Source organism: Barbus barbus (assembly GCF_936440315.1).
Source record: "Barbus barbus genome assembly, chromosome: 25".
Classification (NCBI taxonomy): Eukaryota; Metazoa; Chordata; class Actinopteri; order Cypriniformes; family Cyprinidae; genus Barbus; species Barbus barbus.
Window position 1 is genome coordinate 27,490,482 of NC_136753.1, and position 21,655 is coordinate 27,512,136.

Genomic DNA, 21,655 nt, shown 5'->3' on the forward strand with positions numbered 1-21,655 from the left:
GGTATGGTATCAAATAGTGAAAATTAACACATTAGCATGCAATTTTGGTCAGTTCTCCCCAAGTATTATGTATTTATTTTATTGGTTTCTCCATTATCACATGGTTGCACAAGTATGCCACTGATTTTACAACTTATGTCTAAATATATTTATTTTGCCAGAGAGTTTTGGTCTGATGTGAACAGATTTAAAGTGGAGTCACCAATTTTCAGCATTAGAGGTCACTGCAAGAGTTTTAATTGGAAACTGAGGGACTGAGAGTTTACAACAGTTTATCAAACGGAATTGAACATTTTGGAGTGAAACAAACCAACTAACGTTAATAGCACAAAATACTTATCTTTGTGCTGTTATTTTCCTGGCAAAATGGTGTAACTTCCTGTAAAATCGTGTCATTGGGAACTGGAGTTTGTGATTTAAAGGGATTGTACAACAATAACAACTAACTAAAAGTGGGGAAAAAACTATGTTTGACATTGATAATAGAAAGGAAAGATGAAAACATTAAATAAGTTTTCATAGTAAAATGTGAAAGGGTGTGAAATATTTGGCTTTGGGGCCTAAAATGACCCAATGAATAATTCACGGATTATTCAAAGTCAACCCAAAAACAGCAACCTTCTGTCAACCAAGTAACGTTCACTCCATAATAAAAAAATTAAATAAAAATAATTAAAAAATCCAATATATTAAGGTGGGTAGGATGGGGACATGAAAATGTACTGTATCCTGTTTATAGGCCTATAAACCATATGTGATACTGTTACTTTCCTGTGTAAAGGAAAATAACATTGTTTGCTTTAGTGAAAGTTTGGTGTTACAGACATGTCAAGTTTCTGTCTGTCAGCCACGACATTACAAATAAGTTTATTGTTCTCTTGAAAGAAAAAAGGAAAGTCGATTCCTGTGAATAAGGTGTTGCTCTAGCATTCCATGAAAAACTGTGCCACAAGCGGTGAATGAAACCAGCAAAACACGTCCGAACACGCAGGAGATTTACAAGAAGCCAGAACAAGCCATTCAACATTACGAAAACAGTCATAGTTACTACATTCATAGTACAGCAGAAACTGGTCAAAAATTATTACCTAAATATTAAAGGCAAGTCATATCGGTTTGAATAGGTGTCAGTGGATTCACAGATGCACCATGCCTGCAAGTCGCTTTGGATAGAAATATGCTAAATTAATATTGTAGATGGCACATATGGAGTTCTTCATATTGAAAGCAAAAAAAATTCTCAACTTTTGGTAGCATGACTGAGCATTAATTCAGCAAACGCTGTCATGTCTTTAGTTTTCAGCATAATAGCATTTCAGATTTGACAATTTGTAATTTCCTCAAATTCTCAAAAACAAAGTTCCAAGTTTCAAGTTTACTTTATTTATATAGCACATTTAAAACAGCCAGAAGACTGACCAAAGTGTTTTACACTTGGAAGCATCCACAAGAAAAATTTAAAGGAAACAAGACACATAAATAAGAAATAGAATAAATAAATACAACCTAATAGGCCATTGAAAACAAATAGGTTTTTAAGAGTGATTTAAAAATCGTCAGACTAGGAGCCGTTCTAATCTCAACTGGCAAGTCATTCCAAAGACGAGGCCCAATTACTGAAAAGGCACGGTCACCTCTACGCTTGAGTCCAGAGTTTGGAATTAAAAGGAGGTTCTGGTCGCAGGATCTTCTCAAAGGGGTATACTGGTGGAGCAATTCGGATAGGTAAATGGGTGCTTGATGATGTAACGATTTAAAAACAAATAATACAATTTTGAAGTGTATTCTAAATTGGATAGGCAACCAGTGAAGGGCCTTCAGGAGCGGAGTGACATGATCCCTTTTTTTCTTTTTTAAAAGAAACTTAGCAGCAGCGTTTTGGACCAATTGAAGACGGGCAATTTGTGATTTAGAGATGCCACAATATAAAGAATTACAATAGTCTAGACGCGACGTAATAAAAGCATGAAAGTCATATGAATGAAAATTACACCCAAAAGATGAAAGCATTCAAATTCAGTTCAGTCTCATTTATTTTCTTATGTACAAAAATGAGATCATATATAAACTTTACACAGTTCAAGATCTATTTTGGAAAAAGCAAATAATAATCAAAATCAAAAACACGTTCTTCACATTTCTCGAGGACTCTGTACATATGTACACATTCTTCTAGTCACATATCTCATGTTCATTAACTGAGATGAAGTCAAAATAAATATATGACACTCCTCAGCAGACGATGAGTCACAATCCAGATTTTTTTTTTTTGTCAAACTGACATGAAAGATCTTCATTTACTCCATTTCTGTAAAGCGTGCAAACATGGCTTTCCGGACGGCATCTTTGTAAGTATCTGAAGCAGAGAGGCTGTAGTTGCTTCCTTTAGTTCCCAGACCAGCTCCCTTCGTTCTCAGCTGAGCCTGCAGACAAGATGACAAAGATTCATGTCTTAGTTATGTCAAGTATCACTCAGGTGTGACTGGGATCCAAATTAACCTTCTGCCACAACTGTTTACTATTATTGAGTTGGCAAAAAAAAAAAAAAAAAAAAAAGCCGCACTGTGATATATATATATATATATATTATATATATATAAATAAATTTCTGCTACATTTTATTTTTTCATTGAAACGATGTACTAAAACAAGTAAAATACAGAATAAAAATGCAGACAAAAACAACAAAATGACAAAAATCACTGAAATTAAAATGAAAATATACATTAAAGTTATAACATTAAATCAATTATACTAAAATAACACTGCTGGAAAGACTGATAAATCTAGGACACTTTGGATTTACAATTCTGAATGCAAAAAAACTAAACAAATTTGATGCTTGCCAAAATGTAAATGTTTGTCCATGCACGTATGTTTTTCATATACTAACACACCACCTACACTGACAAATACATCTATGCTAATTGTACAAGACACATTTGTGTTAAACTGAATACCAAGTATACCATGGTAACATGACGGGTAGAATGAGTCGTACCTCAATAGGTGTTGTGATGCCCTGTTGGTTTCGACCCAGACCTTTGCCTTCCTTCCAGCCCATGGCTTGTAGCATCTTATTACCGATATTATCGCTGTTCAGACCATCCTTAGTGGGCTGTTCGTAATTTCTGTAAAACCACATTGCACAAAAAGCACCGTTATATTGTATTGTATTAGTAAACATCTCTACTGAAATGAAGTTGTGCGTTAAAATAAACACTTGCACTTACACTACAGGTGTTGGCTGGGTGAACTTCCTTTTCTTGGGCACAGGGGGTTCAGGGATACCGTATTTCTCTCTTCTCTCAGCAGCCCTGTCTCTGTACTTCATCTGTTCAGTAGAAGGTAAAAGGGAAAGGGGTGTCAGTAACATCCAGAAAATACTCTTTAAAAGGAGGAAGTGTGGTTGTATTTATTATGAGAGCTCACACCTCTGTCTCTTTCCTCTCCAACTCCTCCAGTTCTGCTTCGCTCAGTCTGGATCTCCTGAGAACCTCCAAGTTTTGCTGGAATTCACAGATGTATATATTTAAATATGTAAATAAATAAATAAATAAATAAATAACTCTTCAGGTCAAAAGTTTGGAATGATTACGATTTTTTTTGTTTCTGAAAGAAGTCTTGTATGCTTACAAAAATATGAAGCTGTTAATATTAATAAGAAATGTTTGTTGAGCAGCAAGGATCATGTGACACTGAAGACAAGTAATGATGTTGAAAATTCAGTTTTGCAACACAGGAGAAAATTACATTTGAAAGCATATTCAAACAGAAAACAATTATTTTAAACTGTGATAATTTCACACTATTACAGTTTTTTTTACTGTACTTTAGATCAACTAAATGCAGCCTTGGAAATCAGAAACATTTTATTTACAACCTTTAAGAAAAAAAAACAAACATAAAAGTGAAGTTTAAAAGGATTTACATTTTTAAAAGTGATGGCAATGATTGTAAACCAACTCAAACAGCCTCGGCTAATTACCTTGTGCAGGTCTGAGAGCTGTTGATGGCGGATCAGAGCATCTTTACTGGGGAATTGCCTTCGGCACAGCAGACAGGCTATCTTTTTCCAGTCGGTCAGCTTGTCCTCCTTGTCATCACCCTCCATGACCTCCTCAGGCTCACTGTCGCCGCTGTACGCCGCCACCAGCCCCACCTGCAGCACAGCACAGACAGTTAAACTAATCATCTAACACAACTTGATATGTTTTATAATGGTTTATGGTCATCTAGGACCTTTGATGAAGAGCTCTCTTCTTCTGTGGCTTTGGACGCCTCCGTTATAAGCCTCTCCAGTGCTCCTGTCTGCTCAAATGCAAAGAAAACACAAACCATGCATTATGACAAAACAATCATCATTAAAAGAGATAATCGTCATCTAAGTGTCTTCAGCTTTCATACCTTCTTCTCAAAGAGCGTGAAGCCAGCATCTGCTGCCGCCGCCTCCTTCCTCTCCTCCTGACTGATGGGCTGGAAGCTGCTCTTGAAGTTTTCTTTCTGTTTGTTTAGACTCTTGGCCCAGCGCTCCATGTCCTTCGCAATCTGACACACAAAGACATTTTTTAGCATCAGTGGAGGATTGAAATAGATTGACAATAAGTAGTGAAACTTACCCAAAATAAAGGCTTAAACATCTAAAAAAAACACATTTAAGGGGCTCCTCTTTTGGTGAAAGTTTTTAGACAGCTTTCAAAATGGCAAATATTTAGGCCAAAGTGGGCGAAGATAAAAATCTGTCATTATTTTATCTTTGTTATTAAAAAAAAGATAGATATTACAAATAGTCATAATATGCAAATAAAACAAACAGTGCTTTATTTTTCAGGTACAGTAGGTGTATTTAGCATAGCATCCAAGAAACTGAATTAACAAATAAAAATAAAACTCTATATACATCAATTATACATTGATTCTTATTAAACCAACTGTATTAAAGTTCTTCAGTCAAGAGCAGTGAATGATTTTTCTCTTTGAGTTTTGTTGTTTTATTAACATTAAAGGGACAGTTGACTAATTTACTCACTCAAGTTGTTTTAAACCTGAATGAGTTTTTTCTCTTCTGTTGAACATATGCTATTTTGAAGAATGTGGCTAAGCAAACAGTTGCTGGTCCCCACTAACTACCATAGTAATTTTATTTCCTACCATCAAAGTAGATGGGGACCGGCTTTTACCTACATTCTTTAATAATCAAGGAACTTTCCTGCTGTACCATGGGTGCAGCAGGCGCAATGATATGATGCAGCGCCTGAAAGTATATAGCTGGGGACTACTTTCAGGCGCTGCGTCATATCATTGCATCTGCTGCACCCATGGTATAGCAGCAAAGTTCCTTGATTATTACGCCGGAATGAGAGTATAGTTAAATCACAGCCATCACAATTTGACCATTAAGCCACATTACAATTGTATTTCTATATGGGATGCCCTACAGTCTATTTGATTTTTTTTTTTTTTTTCACCTGTTGTATTGACCAGCAAGCAAAAAATGAAGTCTTTTCAGTCTAGTAGTACTTTAAAAGCTTCCAAGCATATTGAATTGTTATTACCTGCTGAGCTGTTTTGCTTTTAGGTTTCTCTTTCTTCTCCTTCTGAGAAGTGGAGGCAGCAGCGCTTTGAGCCGCGTTGTTGGCGTCCACCGCAGGTACATAGGCTTGCTTCTCCCCGTCCCAGTACAGATACTGCTGAGTCTGGGAATTGTAGTAGTACTACAGAAAAACAATATTATTTAGAACCCTCTACATGCACTCAGATGAAATACAGTATTGCCTTGTTGAAAAGCGCATGGCATACGTACATGTGTGTTTGGATCATAGTACAGGCCAGTGCTGGGGTCATAATAATACCCGGAAGACTCATCGTACTGATAAGATGAAGTGTCTGGGACAGCTAGAGGAAACGAGATGGCAAAAGAATCAGAAACCTGTAGCATAATGTCTTCTGATGCGTTGATGTGGCTGTAGTGATCTGTTCTTACTGGCTTGGTTTTCCTGAGAGGTAGCTGTTGCTGTGCTGGTTGCTGCGGCCGATGACACGGCTGCAGAGGTTGCTGGGGCAGAAACTGTGGCAGCAGCTGCAATGGGCTGAGCTTTGCCTTCAATCTGCAATGCCTGAAAATAAAATGGGTTATAATGAGATTAGAACGATCATTACACTAGCACAGTGGCTCTCAAACCCCCAAAGATATTTCTAGCACTTTTGCTACAATGTCAAAATTGCTTGTTTTCTATATTTTCTTGTTTACAGAAACTAGGAGTGGTAATTCATTAAAATAATTATAAATAAGTTGCATAAGTTTCAATAATTGAATGGGGATTTTTTTTTTCTACACATTTCTTGGAATCAGCAGTTGAAATCATTTAGGAAAAATCTGATATTGGAATAGAGCTACTTTCACCCAAGTTCCCAGGTAAGCTGTGAGTGGTTCGTGATTACTGGATATTTAAGGTGGTTTACATTAAACAAATATCAATTGTAAAGGTTCATATAAGTAGAAACACATATTCATTATTAAAAACGACTGTCTATTGTTTCCATGACTTATTCCAGGTTTAGAAAACACACCCTAAAATGCCAATAAAAAGCTGTTTTCAGCTGTTTAAATTTATTTTAAAGCCAACTGTGTCTTATTTGAAATACTTTGGTCAAGTGAAATACTTATGCCCTCAAGTGCATCATTGTCACTCATTAAGCAGCGCTGCATTAGAATCCAATAGTTAGTAATAGTAAAAGTTCTCAAAAAAAAAAAAAAAAAAGTATAAACAAGCATAAAAAGTCACCTGAACAGCTGGCTGGCCGATGATATGAGGCTGATAGACCTGTGCACCCTGAGAAATCACCACTCCTGCAGCAGGAAGAACCTTCACACCTGGAGCTGCTGCAAATCCAAACATACCAGTTTTCAACTTGGAAACAGCAAGCATCACTAATGCTTTCACGTTCATAAAATAACTTCTTGTGATCTGGCAAAATCTTTCTATGATTCTCCAACTAAAATAAATAGACAATGCCATGCGAACGCTACCTCCAAGTATGCCGTTACCATGGGGAGGGTCCACAGCTCCAGCCTGCTGCTGATAGTACGCCTGGTACTCCTAAACACAACAAACCCATCGAGCTTAGCTCAATAGCAAAACGATTTAGGCTATATGAATGCGCTGTCGTTTCAGATGGTGCAGTCAGCTGACCTGTGAATAGGGTATATATCCCTCCTGCAGGTAGCTGTATTCTGATGACGGCTCCACACACTGCTGAGGCTGCACAGTGAAATATAGTCAATTAAACCAGTCATGCATGCACAATTCTGTTTTAACATTGAGGCAAGGTTACAATAAAGTTGTTCATACCTGACTGGAGGACCACTGAGCAGCTGCAATGGCTGTACTGGCAACCGAAAAAGCGCTAACACGGTTCCCATCTGGCAATAACAGGTCCCTAAGAAACAAAAAGGCATTTCTGTAAACTGAATTATTAATCAAACCACAGCAAATGAAAAAAATCTTCGAGCGAGAGATGCATACTTTCGAGCACTCTTGGCATAGTCGACGCCAATAGTCTTCCCATCCAGCTTAAGAGGTGGCTGTAAGCCCTGAAGGATGGTTAGGAGCTGTGACGCTTCCTGCAAAACCACAAGCATCATCAGAACATGCTAAAAATGGGACAAAAGTACATGCAGGTTTAATCTTATTGATTATTATTCATTTTACACTGGTTTCCCCTTACAAGATCAATCTCTCTATTTGTTTAAAATGATCTTTGGAACTAAAGAGATTTGTATAGACTGAGGAAGGGATAAAACAAGGTACCAAAGGAGAGGAAAGTTGGACGAAGGCAAACCCTCTGTTCTGGCCTGTCTGTTTGTCCTTAATGAGGCGGATGTTGCCAGGCGAGAGGTTGGCATAGGGGGCGAGTGCTGTCAGAATGGCTTCAACAGTGGAATGAGGGGCGATGTTTCTCAGGATGATGGCTGTCAAAACATGCAAACATATCAGCGTCAATGCAAAACAAGCACTGAAGAACACACTACTACAGGTCATACCAGTATCAGCTAACATTAGCATTTAAATTATCAGCATCAGCCTACACTGGATAATTTTAGAACCCAATTATATGCATTTGACATTTTAGATAATATTTTTTGGTGCATCCCTAATTCAGAGGTGATATTTATGGAAAAGTGCTTACTATCGCCATAATAATCTCCGCTGGGTTGGGTGTCTGTGCTTCCTGTGGTGCTGCTAGACTCAGAATCTGAAAATAAGCACAAATAATAAAAGCACACTGAGTTTCTTTAAACACAGAAGCCTGATACAAACCTCATCACTGAAAGAGCCCCATACCCAAAGGCTATGGGCAGGTCATTATACATGATCCCTACAATCCCAGAGTGACACTGTCCTCAGTCAGAATGAGTGTTTTGTTTGTAAAATATTGGCATTAAACAAGTAGGTAATGTAAACCAATCATATTTACTGTGCTCTATTACACATTTTAATGCCTGATTTGACTAGCAAGCATATAAAACACTTATGTGGAGCTATAAAATAAGCTATAAAAAATAAATAAATCTAAATCCAGCTATCATGAGTGATAAAAACAATTACTTACTATTATATATTAGTTTGGAAAACTGTCCATGATAACACCCCCATAAACATGTTAAATTTTTTTTTTTTTTTTAAATTAAGCTCCAAGGACATGACGGTGTTTGACTGGACCATCCGGATGGGTGCACACAGCGGTTTCCTGCTCAGGGAGCTACTTACCCACTTTAGCTGCGCCACACCTGAAGCACTTCAGTCTCCTCCGGAAATTGTAAAGGCCACACTGCAAGCAACCGGTCATAGTGTTTTAATTGACACTTCTGCTATGGGGCACCAGGTAACAAGCACACTAGAGTGGCTTGAACACTTACTGTAAAGGACATCCACCAAGTGGACCATTTGGAAAAACTGATGCTACATATAACTAATTTTCCAAAACAAAGCTTAGCTAGGGATGTTTTAGCATTTCTAAGACCTTAGATGAGTCATTTATTTGCTACAGTATCCTATCCATCATTTATTTTAATGCAAAATACAACTTACAATAACAACTATACCATAGATTAACACTACCGCTCATAAGATTAATGTTTTTGAAAAAAACTGCTAAACAAGGCTGCATTTATTTGATCAAAAATGATAATATTGTGAATTATTACAATTTAAAACATCGTTTCTATTTGAATATATTGTAAACTTTAATTTATTGCTGTGATGCAAAGCTGAATTTTCAGCATCATTACTCCTGTCTTTAGTGTGTGTTACATGATCCTTCAGAAATAATTATTTTCTTATTTCTTATCATCAATGTTGAAATCAGTTTAAAAATTATTTTATTGATTCTTTCAAAGTTCATTTATTTGAAATAGAAATCTTTTGTAACATAGTCTATGTCTTTACTGTCACTTTTGGTCAATTTAATGCAACCTTGAGTAATAGATGTATTCGTTTTCTTTTCAAAAAACAAAAAACGCTCAACCAGAATCTCTCGGTTTTTCAGCTGAAACCATTTTAAAAATATCTAATAATGAAATTTCAGAATAAACCGGAACAATACTCATGAAACAGGCATTGTAAATGCAGTTCAAATTCTTGGGAAGCCCATGTAACTTACCGAGTTGCAGAGCCAGTCCTCAAACTTGTGACGGTTGTTGCTGTAGTGCATGGCAACAGTCTTTCCTTGAATGGACAGCAGTTTCTGGAAAAGGAAGAAAGGGTTTGGTTATTTCCTCTCTTACAAAGGTTTAATCTCAGCCCAAGAACAAGCACATTAGCCACGAGGGTTTAGGGTGAGGATCGCCCTTGAGGGTTTAATGTGTAAGATGGTGTGTGTTTGGGACCCGAGTGTCCGGATGGGGCCGGAACAGAGTGTTAAAAAAAAAAAGGCACTCCTTTCTTAAATGGGATGGGGGGACTTGCAAGACGAAGCATAGGCTTACCACATTTACTCTCTCTGCGCAAAACAACTAATTACTATTAAAAACTGCTCATATATTTTAATAGTGATGTCCATGAAGTGGGACATTAAATAGAGCACCAACAATTCTACTTCTAGCCTCAAAACCTAACATCACTTATGAAAAAAAACAAACAAAACACATTTTTTTAAAAGTATGATGACAGCATTGACAAAAATTGTGGCTTAAAACCCATTTGAGTCATTCAAGTCACACCTGAAATGTATTATGTACTTCCCTTTTTTAAAATCAGTGATTATTTTACCCGTGCTAACAAACAGAGTTCTGATAAAGTTAATAACATGAAGCCAGAGTATCCATCAAATGGCTCTTCTATGTTTTGATCACACCTTGCCTTCAAAAACAGCGGCTTTGGTCCATTTATATCCATATAGTCTGCTGGGGCAGTAACTTTGTTTTTTGTTTTCCTTCCATTTATATTTTTCTATTTAATTTGCATTATTCCCCAGGGCAAAAGCTAGACTTGGTGATTAGGAAGCAACCTGATTGGTCTCCATCCATCGGGTAGCATCTTGCAAGTGATAAAACTCCACGAAGGCGAAACCTCGGCTTATACCTAGAGAGGCATTCAGATATACAGACGGGAGGCGTGTTAGTTTATATGGTTCAGTGGTACAACATTCAAACTCTGTCACAAACTACTTCGTGACCCCCTTGACCCGGAGAGGCCAAAGAGATGTAGGGGGGTTGCCTGGAAGCTTTTACCATAGCAACAGCAGCTTATAATATTCTAGCTGTTGGTCTAACACGCTGAATCAATAATAAAAACTAAGCAAACAGTCATAAACATAGCTAGTATTAACAAGCAAATAATCTTTATGAGACAGATGCTGCCATCAGATTGACTTTTGGTTGATCTTTAATATGTTTGTACTTAAACAAGATAAAGAAGCTACATGACTACATCCATGTTCATGTAACTTCAATTGGCGTAAATAACACTTTGCCAATTTTGAGCCACAAAAAACCCAGACAAAACTTACCTCCAAACATATATCAAATGTGCAATCATTTTTGTGTAACTAAGTAATCTGAAAGGGTAAAATTGGACATATAACATGTTGCTATGGCAAAAGGCATTTGAGCGGAAGCAGGATGGCCCAGTGGACACAGGTTTGTTTGGGAGAGGAAGGATCCGCGGTACATCAGTCTCACCTGTTCTCTTTTTCATCAGCCTCACGTCCATTGGCTTTGGCCCCTCCAGCTGCTCAATGGATGCTCGAATCTGTGAATTACAAAGAAAAAGTCAGATCAAGTTGGCTAGTTTGTTTGCTAATACCAAGCCAAATTCTATTTCGACTTTCATAGTGAAATCCAGGATAAAATATCAACGTTAAAACTAAAATCCTTATAATGCATTTTTAATAATTAAGAAAATAATTATTTTAATCGTGACAAACTCTGGTTGGAATTTACACTTTTTATTGCACTTTATTTTTAATATATTAATTAATATAATTTCACATTAATTATGTTGACTGAATTTTTTTTATTATTATTTATTGATCCATGCCTTTAATATTCACTGAATTAATTTGTTATTATTATTTTTAAATCTAGGCCTAGCAAAAAAAAAAAAAAATGCTATTATTAATTATACTTATAGCAGAAATTTCCATATGATAAGCTTTTTTGATTCAATGCCTGGAATACTTACTAAAAGTATTACTATTAAATTTTAAAATCACAGCATAATATTCCATAAGATTTTTTTATTCTGGGCCTTGAAATATTTATTAAAATGATTGTTGTTGTTGTTATTATTATTAAACTTCCATGATATACATTTAATTCCAGTTCTGGAATATGTGTTACATTTATTACTGATAATTATATTTTCAGAAATTTCCATGCAATTTCTGTAAACTCCCTGATATATTCAGGTTTTCCAATACCAATACTGTGGAAACCTTTTAAGACACTGCTTTTGCGTGGGGGAGACAACACCAATCTTACATCCGCCTCTGAAGTGTTCATGGGCAGACCCCGGAGCATGATGGTCTTGCTCTCCTTCTCGTCAGCTGGGTCTCCTCTGTAATCATGCTCAGAGTAATCACCATCCGAGTGGTGTCCTTCTTCAGACCCATCACTGCTGCGCCGCTTCCTCCCTCGCTGTAACACAAGTGAGATTTGGCAAAGTTAGCATCATTCTCATATCAAAAGATCCAATATATATATCGATAGTCCTCACCTCAGGACTGTCCCTGCTCCAGTATCGATCACCTCTGTCCCCTCGTTCTCCATCATAGCGGTCACTTCTGCGATCTTCACTCCAGCGATGCGAGTCGTATCCACGGTCATCACGATCTCGCCGGTCCCTGCGGTCATCATCACGATACTGTTCAGAGCCGTATCTGCCACTGCGTTCTGTACGGCTAATCCTAGTTAAAACAATAATGAACATTGTTAGGATGTCAAACACTTAAATTACAGCAAATAAGTCAACCCTTCATAAATCATAAAACACTCACCGTTTATCTGCACCCATCTCTGTTTCTCAATATAAGGCCTGTTAAATATATGTATATATTAGTCAATATCTATAACACATATTAGTTTGTTGCACATTATCACGTGACATTTTAAAGCCTTGCGTTGGAACGACTTAGGAGCTCTTGGTTCAATTATAAAAAGATACTAATACATTGGAAGTAAATTCCATACCATTTGATAAGATTACAATACTTTTGTAAAGGAAATACTATGATGGTTATATTAGTTGTATATAACAGGACAAGACTGAATGCATTACAATGTTTACATGGTAAACAATGTACTTCAAAGAGTACCATGGTACATGCCCATACAAGATATATGTCATTTCCGTCGTACATGTCTAAAAAAACGTATGGTAGTAGTATAATAATATGTTTTGTTCGTGTGGTCTCCATTTGTTGTTATGTGTGAAGTTCAGTGAGCTAACGTTACAGGAAGACGCTTCAAAATGGAGACCGTGTCGTCGTTGAAAAGGCGCAAAACACGCACCAAAACAACGAAAACTTACCAAATATATGTCAACGAACTGTTGAAATGAAATATTTCTCATATATTGAGAAATCTAACGACTGCTAGCAGATCCCTTGATCACACTCTTCACTCGATGTCATCTGCAGCTAAAATGGTCTACAAGCTTCTCCTTCCCAGAATGCCTTTAGGTGAGATGGCTGCTGTTGCATGATGGGAAATGTAGTTTCTTTAGCCGTTTTCGTAGACTTCTCTTCCTCTAAAAATGCCATTGTGTGACATTTGGTTAGGGAATAACAAACAGTTTGACTAAATTAAAACGTTAGAGTATGTATTATGATGATTTTATTAATAAAATATATTTTAAGCTATTAATACATAGCCTATAGGTGTTTTTAGCAAGTTTATACCAAAACAAAACATGTTTTTTAACGTATTATGGATATATTATACTTGGTACGGAGTTAAGAGAAGTACACAATTACATTTCATATGAATTACGTATAGAAAGCTATCACACCTGCTCAGAGAAATACCAACAGAACAAAACAAACAAACAAAAAAAATCCTGAAGGTGTGGTTTCTCTTGAATTCTTTTTCGTTCAATAGACTATATAAGTGCCCCATAAAACATTCTGCTTATTCTTACTACTAACTTTCTTCTACTGCTGGAGACTCCGGTGCACTTTGTGTTATTATATTACTGCTGGACTCAAAGACGGGACACACAAGCACAGAGGCAACACTCTTCAAGACCATGATAAAGGAAGCAGACACTTGAAACTGCCGAGAGAGGAACATTTTGACATTTTATTACATAACACTCTCATATACAGACTATTTTAACGCACCCAGATTCATCAGTCCCCTGAAGATGAGGAGGATGATGGTCAAGAGAGAATGACAGGTGAGTAAAACTCTCAATATGAGTCATATTGAGCTTCAGATTTTGATATTAATTTTAAAAATACAAAAAGTAGAGTGAGGGTATGATTTAATAGTTCTGAAATTAATTTACAATATTCGCAGGGTTCTTTCAGTAATATTTATTTTTAATACAGTGGTACGTCTTTGACATGCTCAAGTAAATATGGTGACCAAAAGGTTTATTTTGGATTTGCACTAGTCCCAGAGTGTTGCCGTAAATACTACTATTTCAGTACCATGATATATATTAAAGTAGCAACTATTTTACCATTTCTACACCATACCTCCAGAGTATTTTTGTGTTGAGAATTATCATGGTAAGTTGTGAAACATATGCTGATACCTTTAGGTGCTTTTAGTGTAAGACTAGTTGGAGAACTTGTTAGAGTTGTTCCGTTAGTTATTCCAGTGAAGAGCAGGTTTGGTGTATTTATCCATTTTTTCAATAACATAACCAGACCAGTTGAGTTACTAACAGAAAATTGCTTTATTAATCACATTAATAAGTAACAATGCCTTTCTTTATGCAGAACAACAGCCCATGTTTTGTTTTTCAGGTGTATATTTACAGCCGTCATTTTAATATTTTTAGTGAGCAACTGTTTTCATTTCACTCTATTCTTTTAAATAGGTTTTCCATGTGAACTATGGATGGGTATTAAAAAAACAACCTTATATATAGACACAAAAAAGTATGACATTTCCTTTTTATACAGCAAATTGATTTTTTTATATTCAAATACTAAGTTGTTACATACAAAATTAATATATCAAATATAAAACTCCATTAAAAATTGTACAAGATTAGAAATATCATGTATAAAACATTTTAGATGAAGTAAAGAATATCGAGGGGTGAGAACCAGTGACATTTTTGGTGAAATGGAGATATATTCATCAAATGAAAGCTCTTAATGAGCTCTTTCTACTGGCAAAAGTACTGTCATCCATGAGTGTACAATTTTTTATTATAAACAACTGAAGTCAGATCAAACTGTGGTAAACTTTTTGTTTTGGCTCTCCTGTAAAGTTGGTGAAATGTCACTTACACCTTTCTGGTTCTCACTCCTCGATATAATGCTTATCCTTACCTGCAGTCATATTAAACCTCGATGGCAATTTTTAACCTGAAAAGCAAGGGGAGTTTATAAACCCGTTTTTTTCCTGGTTTAGTAAGCTATTGTTGAGCAAGGGCTTAACTGTAATACTTATCCCTTTCTAATGTCATTTCTTCATCACTTTATCAGGATGCTCAGTCTTTTGTGGTGCGGCCACACTAGACTCACATGCATGGAAGCAAAAATGCAAGCACATGCAAAGAGTTTTTAGCCAAATCTGCTGCAAACAACAGTTCATGTTGAGTGACCTGCACATTTGCCTAGCCAAAAGATGCTTGACCAGTACTTGTTGGCTCAATAACGTTTGCTGAAGGAGATTTGAACATTTTTAATTAATTTTTTACTATTGTGTTTTATGAATTAGCCTATTAAAACCATAAACCCTAGAGCATAACATATTCTTGTAGCTGATATTCATCAGAGAATATGAAGTTATTTTGCATGCTTAAAGCGTGCCATGACTGTGCTTTTTCCGATCGCAACACCATTGTTTAATTTCTAATTATTATTCTCTTTGCCTCCAGCTCCTGTGTTCACATCGGTAACTCCATCTTGGCTCAACGCCACCCAAGAACCTGACATGATGAATCAAACTTGTGAGGAAAGTGAAGATTTCAAATATTTGGCGTACAAAGTCACGTACTGTGTCGTATTCCCTATTGGACTTATCAGCAACACTGTGGCTTTGTTTGTGTTCCTGCGTCTCACTCCAAAGAAGTCAGCCAACATTGTATTTATGACTAACTTGGCTATTTCAGATGTTGGCTTCTCCTTGACATTGCCCTTCCGTCTGGTCTACTATTTTAGGGGCGGTCAGTGGGATTTTCCAGACTGGTTTTGCCGCTGGTGTGTATTTTCTTTTTACGTCAACCTGTACACAAGTGTATTGTTTCTTACAGGTCTTAGCGTACTACGGTACATTGCTGTAGTTCACCCCATTCGCAACAGGACCCTGGTTTCGGTGCGGAGAGCCAGAGTATCATGCTTGGCGATCTGGATTTTTGTGGCCTGCATTTCAGTGCCATTCCTCATGACAGGTACTATACAGCGGCATAACAAGATACGTTGCTTTGAACCGGGGAACTACAAGTCATGGAATCTCATATTTAGCTTGAACTACATAGGGCTTTCGTTTGGATTCATCATTCCGTTCATTATAATTCTCGTCTGCTACGGATGCATCATCTTCAAACTCATCAAAGGACCAACAATCACTGAACAACGCGAAAAAACCCGCCGACGCGCAGTGTATTTGATCGCCATTGTCCTGAGCACATTCCTACTGTGTTTCCTACCGTATCACGTCGCCCGCACGGTCCATCTTTATGCCAAGGTTTTAAATGAGAGCTGCCCGGTCATTGAGTTCCTTGTTAAAGTTCTGGTCATTTCATTGTGTATGGCGGCGTCCAACAGTTGCTTCAACCCCTTGTTGTACTACTTCGCAGGAGAGAGTTTCCGCAAGGCCATCCGTAGAGGGTCAGCTCGAAGGACTTTAAATTCATTCAGAAACAGAGTTGATGATCCGTCTCTTCAACGTCAAAGCAGCTCGCAGAAGTCAAAGCGCCAAGGCTACACTTCTGTACACCAAGACTGTCTGCCCTGCTATGTCATAAACAAAAAGAAACCTGATGGGTGCAAGTCTGACAAGCAATGCAAACAGTCTGACTCTGAAGAAAAAAGTCCATGATGTTGATCTGAGTGGAGACTGTCTGTTGATAGAATAGATGTCTTTATTGTTGTCTTGACAGTGTGAACCTATATGCTATACACCTAACTGCTGTATCTATATCTGTATCTATACAGATAACTGCTGTCTGCTCAGTTGTTTTTCCATTTCCTTTTTTAAGTCCTCAACTAAAATACTGAGATTTGAAAGATGTTGTGCATTAGATGAAATGTGGGTGAATCTCACACAACCTCAGAAATGGGTCATATTTGGCAAATGCTTTTATCCCAAGAAAACTGCCTCCTGGACATGTTCTTCCAAGATTCATCCGGGTACACGCTTAAAAATAATGGGTTTTACAGCATTGCCGAAAGTTTTTTTAATTTAACCAAGCGCTAGACGGCCACGTTGCTCCACTGCGCTCGCGTCTCGATCAAATATGTTGCGTCTTTTGCAGCGTCTATATATAATAAGACAGATCAAACATTTGTAGTTTTGCACATACTAAGCGCTCTACCTTTATGGCCACGCCCACAATAAAACATGGCAATGGAAGAAAGAACCTGTGTTTAAAAGTGCATAGCCTATGTTTTATCACAAACCAGCAAAGCTTATTCAAGAAGATGCTTTCCGTTGTTACTAGACATTATTGTAAGATACAGAAATCATTGTTCCCTACAGGAAATAAAATGGTCTCTTTTTAGTAGCCTATCTGAATCCCTGATTCCCTAGACAGCAATGAAGTTAAATGGAGACGTTTGCTGAGATTTCTATAGACATCTCAAGTGCTTCTCTAGAGTTTCAGAAGAAATCTCAAAAATGCCTCAGATTTAAAAGCCTGCAATCAAAAGTCAGACATATGAGCTCGAGCATTTCCCATCATATTCTTCCAAGACTAAAATATCTTATATGTTTTATTTTTTTCTGTATAACAACAGTTGAGTCATTTATGTAATTTCGTTATGTCATGTTTATGAACTCCCCTAAGCTATTCATTTGAACAGTTTATTGCAAGTTGCTGTTTTAGTCAAGTTTCCAGTCAAGCAAAAGGTGTTTTCGAAGCAGCTTGTGCATCTGATCGCACCACTGAAACCTTTATCTGCATTTATCAGAAATTATGCATTATATCACTGGATCCTATCATTTCTGAAAATGAAAATTCCAAAACTTCAAAGATTTCAAAGAAACATTCTATCCCAAAAAACAACAGCTAGGCCTACATAAACGACCATGGGTAGTTCCGGTCCTTGATTCTGATTGGTTGAGCCATGTTCAAAGCTGTTGTAAATTACTCTGCCAACAGTCTGTGTGTTGCTCGGCAAATTTGCTTTGTTTTATTTTGCGAAATCTTGCTACATATATGGAATAACTGTTTTATAACTTTATTACAATGCATTTATTACAGCTAAGTGCCTAACAACACCCCTTAGCTGTTATAAATTCACTGTAAACCACGGCTTCTTGGGGCCCATTGCTTTAATCTGTTACCCCATTGAGAGGAAATTCAATGGAACTCCAGGTAATATGATTGAAGACGGGAAGAGTGTGTAAATGTGATTTCACTGAGTACCAAGATATTAAGGTTAATCAGTCTTTAAGCCTGTATTATATATTTCTTTGAGGCAAATTGGCAGAAATGATATCTGCTGATTTGTAAACAACATTTTGCTTTCTCATTGCATAGGGCCAGTATTAGCAATGCATTTATGAAGGCATCCTACAGCACAGCTTTACTACTTTTGTATGTTATCATTGGCATTCTTAATGTTTCATTTTTAGGATGGTCTTTACTTTTTATTGTTAAACTGTATGTAAATTTTTTTTGTAAAGCACTATGTGAAGAAGGTTGTTTATGAAGTCTGTTTTAATCAAAATCATTGGTCTTGACTACTGTTTGAAGTGATCTTAACAGCAGGAGAATATTATAGAGTACTTACTGTATATACTGTCTCCTACTCACTAGATTTAGCAATACTCTGTTACTGTTATTATTCCTCTGCTAGAGTCACTAAACTCAGAATCTGTGACAATCCTACAATAGATAACCATTTGAAACCATTTTCTGTGTCTCAGTTTGCCTTTAAATAAAGTGGGCTATTTTAGTAAATGCATATGGGAAGTAATTAGCTGGTATTTGATTTCTAACAGCATAATCATGAGTGTGATTGTGTCTCAGATACTCTTTTGTTTCCAAAGCAAGTCACTGCTAAACTGAGGCATCTTCCATACACCAAAATCATTTCCTTTCCTTTCCAAAAGGAGGAAAAACACCACAGCAAAAAGAGAAAACAGATATCTGACCGAGTTATTGAGGCATGTGTTCTCATCTAAACATTCTCGACCACCTAAGAATGTTGCATTGAAAACTATTTATTAACAAAACACATTATTAAAAGCACTAAAATATGCATGCAGTCTTTCTACACTGGATGTCTTGCCTAGAGACACATGATAGAATCATGTTTTTGACTACATATTCATGTTATAATAATTTGCAATTACACCATGTTTATTAGCCGTCCTGATGTTCAGTTTCAAAAACAGCTGAACTTCAGGACAATTTCTGCATGTTTTATGCACTTGATTGCTGCCACATGATTGGCTGGTTAGATATTGATTTTGTTATGTATTAACAAGCAGATGAACCTAATAAATTCTAAGGTTTTATATTTGTCTGCTTTTCCTGAAGATAACTGCTGTCTGCTGGATAACAAGTGGCAACAATGAGCTGCTTGTATAAATCCACAAAGAATGCATTGTTGTAGATACATATTCAAAGACACATTCACATGCAAAATTAGCAATTGTTTTCAAATTCTTAAGCCCATTGTGTATTTATTGATTCATTTCAGAGCAATACCAGCCCCCTTAAAGGGACAGTTCCGTCAAAAATACAAATTATCCCTCATATTGTTCAAAATCTGTATGACTTTCTTCTGCAGAACATAAAATTATTAAAAAAATTAAGAAATCCATATCGGAACATATCAGCTGCTTTGCACGAATCGGTTGAATAAATGCAGTTGTAATTGTACCAATTCAGATGCGACCTCTGTGCCACCCTGCAGTGCAAAGATTAATTTTTTACTTAATTTAATTATATAAATGATGATGATGCAAACAATTGGGGGAAACTAGTAATTAACTATTTTCCATGTTTCTGAAAGGAGTCTCTTGCTCACTTGCTGGCTGCATTTATTTGATCAGATATACAGTAAAAACTGTATTATTGTGACACATTATTACAATTTAAATCAATGGTTTCTCTTTTAATACATTAAAAAATGTAATTTATTGCTGTTATCAAAGCTGAAGTTTCAGCATCATAACTCCAGTCACACAATCCTTCAGATATCATTCTAATATGCTGATTTAGAGCTCAATTATTATTAATGAATAATTTTAAATTGTAATAAAATTGTACAGTATTAATGTCTTACTGTATTTTTGATCAAAATAAATGCTGTTTTGGTGAGCAGAAGAAACATTCAAAAACACAAAAAAAATGGTAATTATTCTAAACATTTGACACCCGCTTGGGTATTTACAATTTTCTGCATTTTAAATGTTGAATGTTTCGCTTTATTGCTCACACCAAAATAGTAATATGTTAGTCTTATGATAAAACAGAGAAAATAAGTGTTGAATAAAGATGGTTAAGTTTAGCTTGTAAATATATTTATTTGCCAATTTAAAAGGAAAATTCCAATAAAATAATCAAATTCATTCACTTTTTATTATTTTTTTCCCCAAGACATTTCACAGCAAATTTGGATGTTTCAAATGAATTTGAGGAGTGCTGGTCGGTCTTGGTCTCAAACCCTTAAAGTCTTGGTCTCAACACACTCTGGTCTCGGTTTAGGTGGTCTTGACACTAATGAACGGTAATAGAATCCGATGTTATTTGGCCCCAAAAAATCTTCAAAGCATCTCCTTATGTTCCACAGAAAAAATCAACTATTTATTTCCTTTAAAGGAATAGTTCACTCAACAAAAAAAAAAAAAAACATTTAGCTAAAAATGTACTCACCCTTAGGCCATCCAAGATGAGTTTGCTTCATCTAAACAGATTTTGAGAAATGCATTACATCACTTGTTCACCAATGGATCCTCTGCAGTGAATGGGTGCCGTGAGAATGAGAGTCCAAACAGCTAAAAAAACTCACAATAATCCACACAACAGTTCATCAATTGCTAAGTGAAAGCTGCCTGTTTGTAAGAAACAAATCCATCATTAAGATGTTTTTAATGTCAAACCATTGCTTGGGGCTTAAATATGGGTCTATAATCCACAATAATGCTTTCTCTAATGAAAAAAAACTCCATCCTCTGTTGTCGTCCTCTCACATCAAAATGTTTTGCTTGTAAACTGTGCATATTTCTCTCCTGATTCAGACGAGATGATTTTTTTCACCGGAGGATGCAATATTATGGATAGACAACTTTTGCAAATTGTCTCTTTTCACTGAACTATCCCCGATCAACATCAAGATTCAAACTCTGATGACAAAGATTAATAACAGAACAATGTGTAGAATAATCCATTAAACCAGCTCCATTTCCAGTGCAAGTCAAGGACCTGCTGAGATGATCAGCTTCTTGACAGCTGGTTTACTCTTAAGAACAGTAATGGCCACTTACAGACGCCAGTTACTGGACAGCATGAAGAGCTCTAAGTATACTGGCTACAAAAAAAGGAAACTCAAAGCATATCAGCCAAATGGCTCTGTTAAGTGCAGCACAGAACATGCTCTGGTTGGACACAATGGCAATGTTTTCACTGGAACAGCTTGTTTATACAGACATGTTAGTTTATGATTGCTTAGTACTTTTCCTTGGTTTTTGGCTAAATAATACACACTTTGTCAGCTGTTGTTGACCCAAAGCCAGGGTTCCCACAGTGTTTGACCAATACATTTTATGACCTTTGAAGTCCTTTGTCGAGATAATTTT

The 21,655-nt window shown here is 36.5% G+C and overlaps 2 protein-coding genes across 2 annotated transcripts; one reads left to right on the plus strand and one right to left on the minus strand.

Annotated features, from left to right (window-relative positions):
• Positions 1-1,363: 1,363 nt before the first annotated feature.
• Positions 1,364-13,184, minus strand: LOC306845359 (RNA-binding protein 5-like). Its single transcript, XM_079378112.1, has 25 exons — positions 13,032-13,184; positions 12,499-12,536; positions 12,219-12,408; positions 11,984-12,139; positions 11,183-11,252; positions 10,510-10,583; positions 9,664-9,747; positions 8,772-8,832; positions 8,191-8,256; positions 7,812-7,972; positions 7,527-7,624; positions 7,353-7,440; positions 7,194-7,262; positions 7,031-7,100; positions 6,786-6,883; positions 5,984-6,116; positions 5,804-5,895; positions 5,556-5,714; positions 4,408-4,548; positions 4,243-4,311; positions 3,989-4,162; positions 3,435-3,509; positions 3,234-3,334; positions 3,002-3,131; positions 1,364-2,423 (listed from the first exon to the last, which is right to left on the minus strand). The coding sequence occupies exons 2-25, from the start codon at positions 12,513-12,515 to the stop codon at positions 2,298-2,300; spliced, it is 2,502 nt and encodes an 833-aa protein (XP_079234238.1). The 5' UTR covers positions 12,516-12,536; positions 13,032-13,184; the 3' UTR covers positions 1,364-2,297.
• Positions 13,185-13,632: 448 nt separating this feature from the next.
• LOC306844547 (cysteinyl leukotriene receptor 2-like) lies at positions 13,633-19,368 on the plus strand. Its single transcript, XM_079376768.1, has 2 exons — positions 13,633-13,898; positions 15,561-19,368. The coding sequence occupies exons 1-2, from the start codon at positions 13,892-13,894 to the stop codon at positions 16,721-16,723; spliced, it is 1,170 nt and encodes a 389-aa protein (XP_079232894.1). The 5' UTR covers positions 13,633-13,891; the 3' UTR covers positions 16,724-19,368.
• The last annotated feature ends 2,287 nt before the right edge of the window (positions 19,369-21,655 follow it).

What these genes read in the sequence shown, in the direction of transcription:
- LOC306845359 (XM_079378112.1), bottom strand. An exon ending in CTCAGTGGTCCTCCAGTCAG is followed by an intron (nt 7,263 to 7,352) that starts GTATGAACAACT and finishes TTCACTGTGCAG; the next exon opens with CCTCAGCAGTGTGTGGAGCC. An exon ending in ACTATGATCCAAACACACAT is followed by an intron (nt 5,715 to 5,803) that starts GTACGTATGCCA and finishes GTTTTTCTGTAG; the next exon opens with TACTACTACAATTCCCAGAC.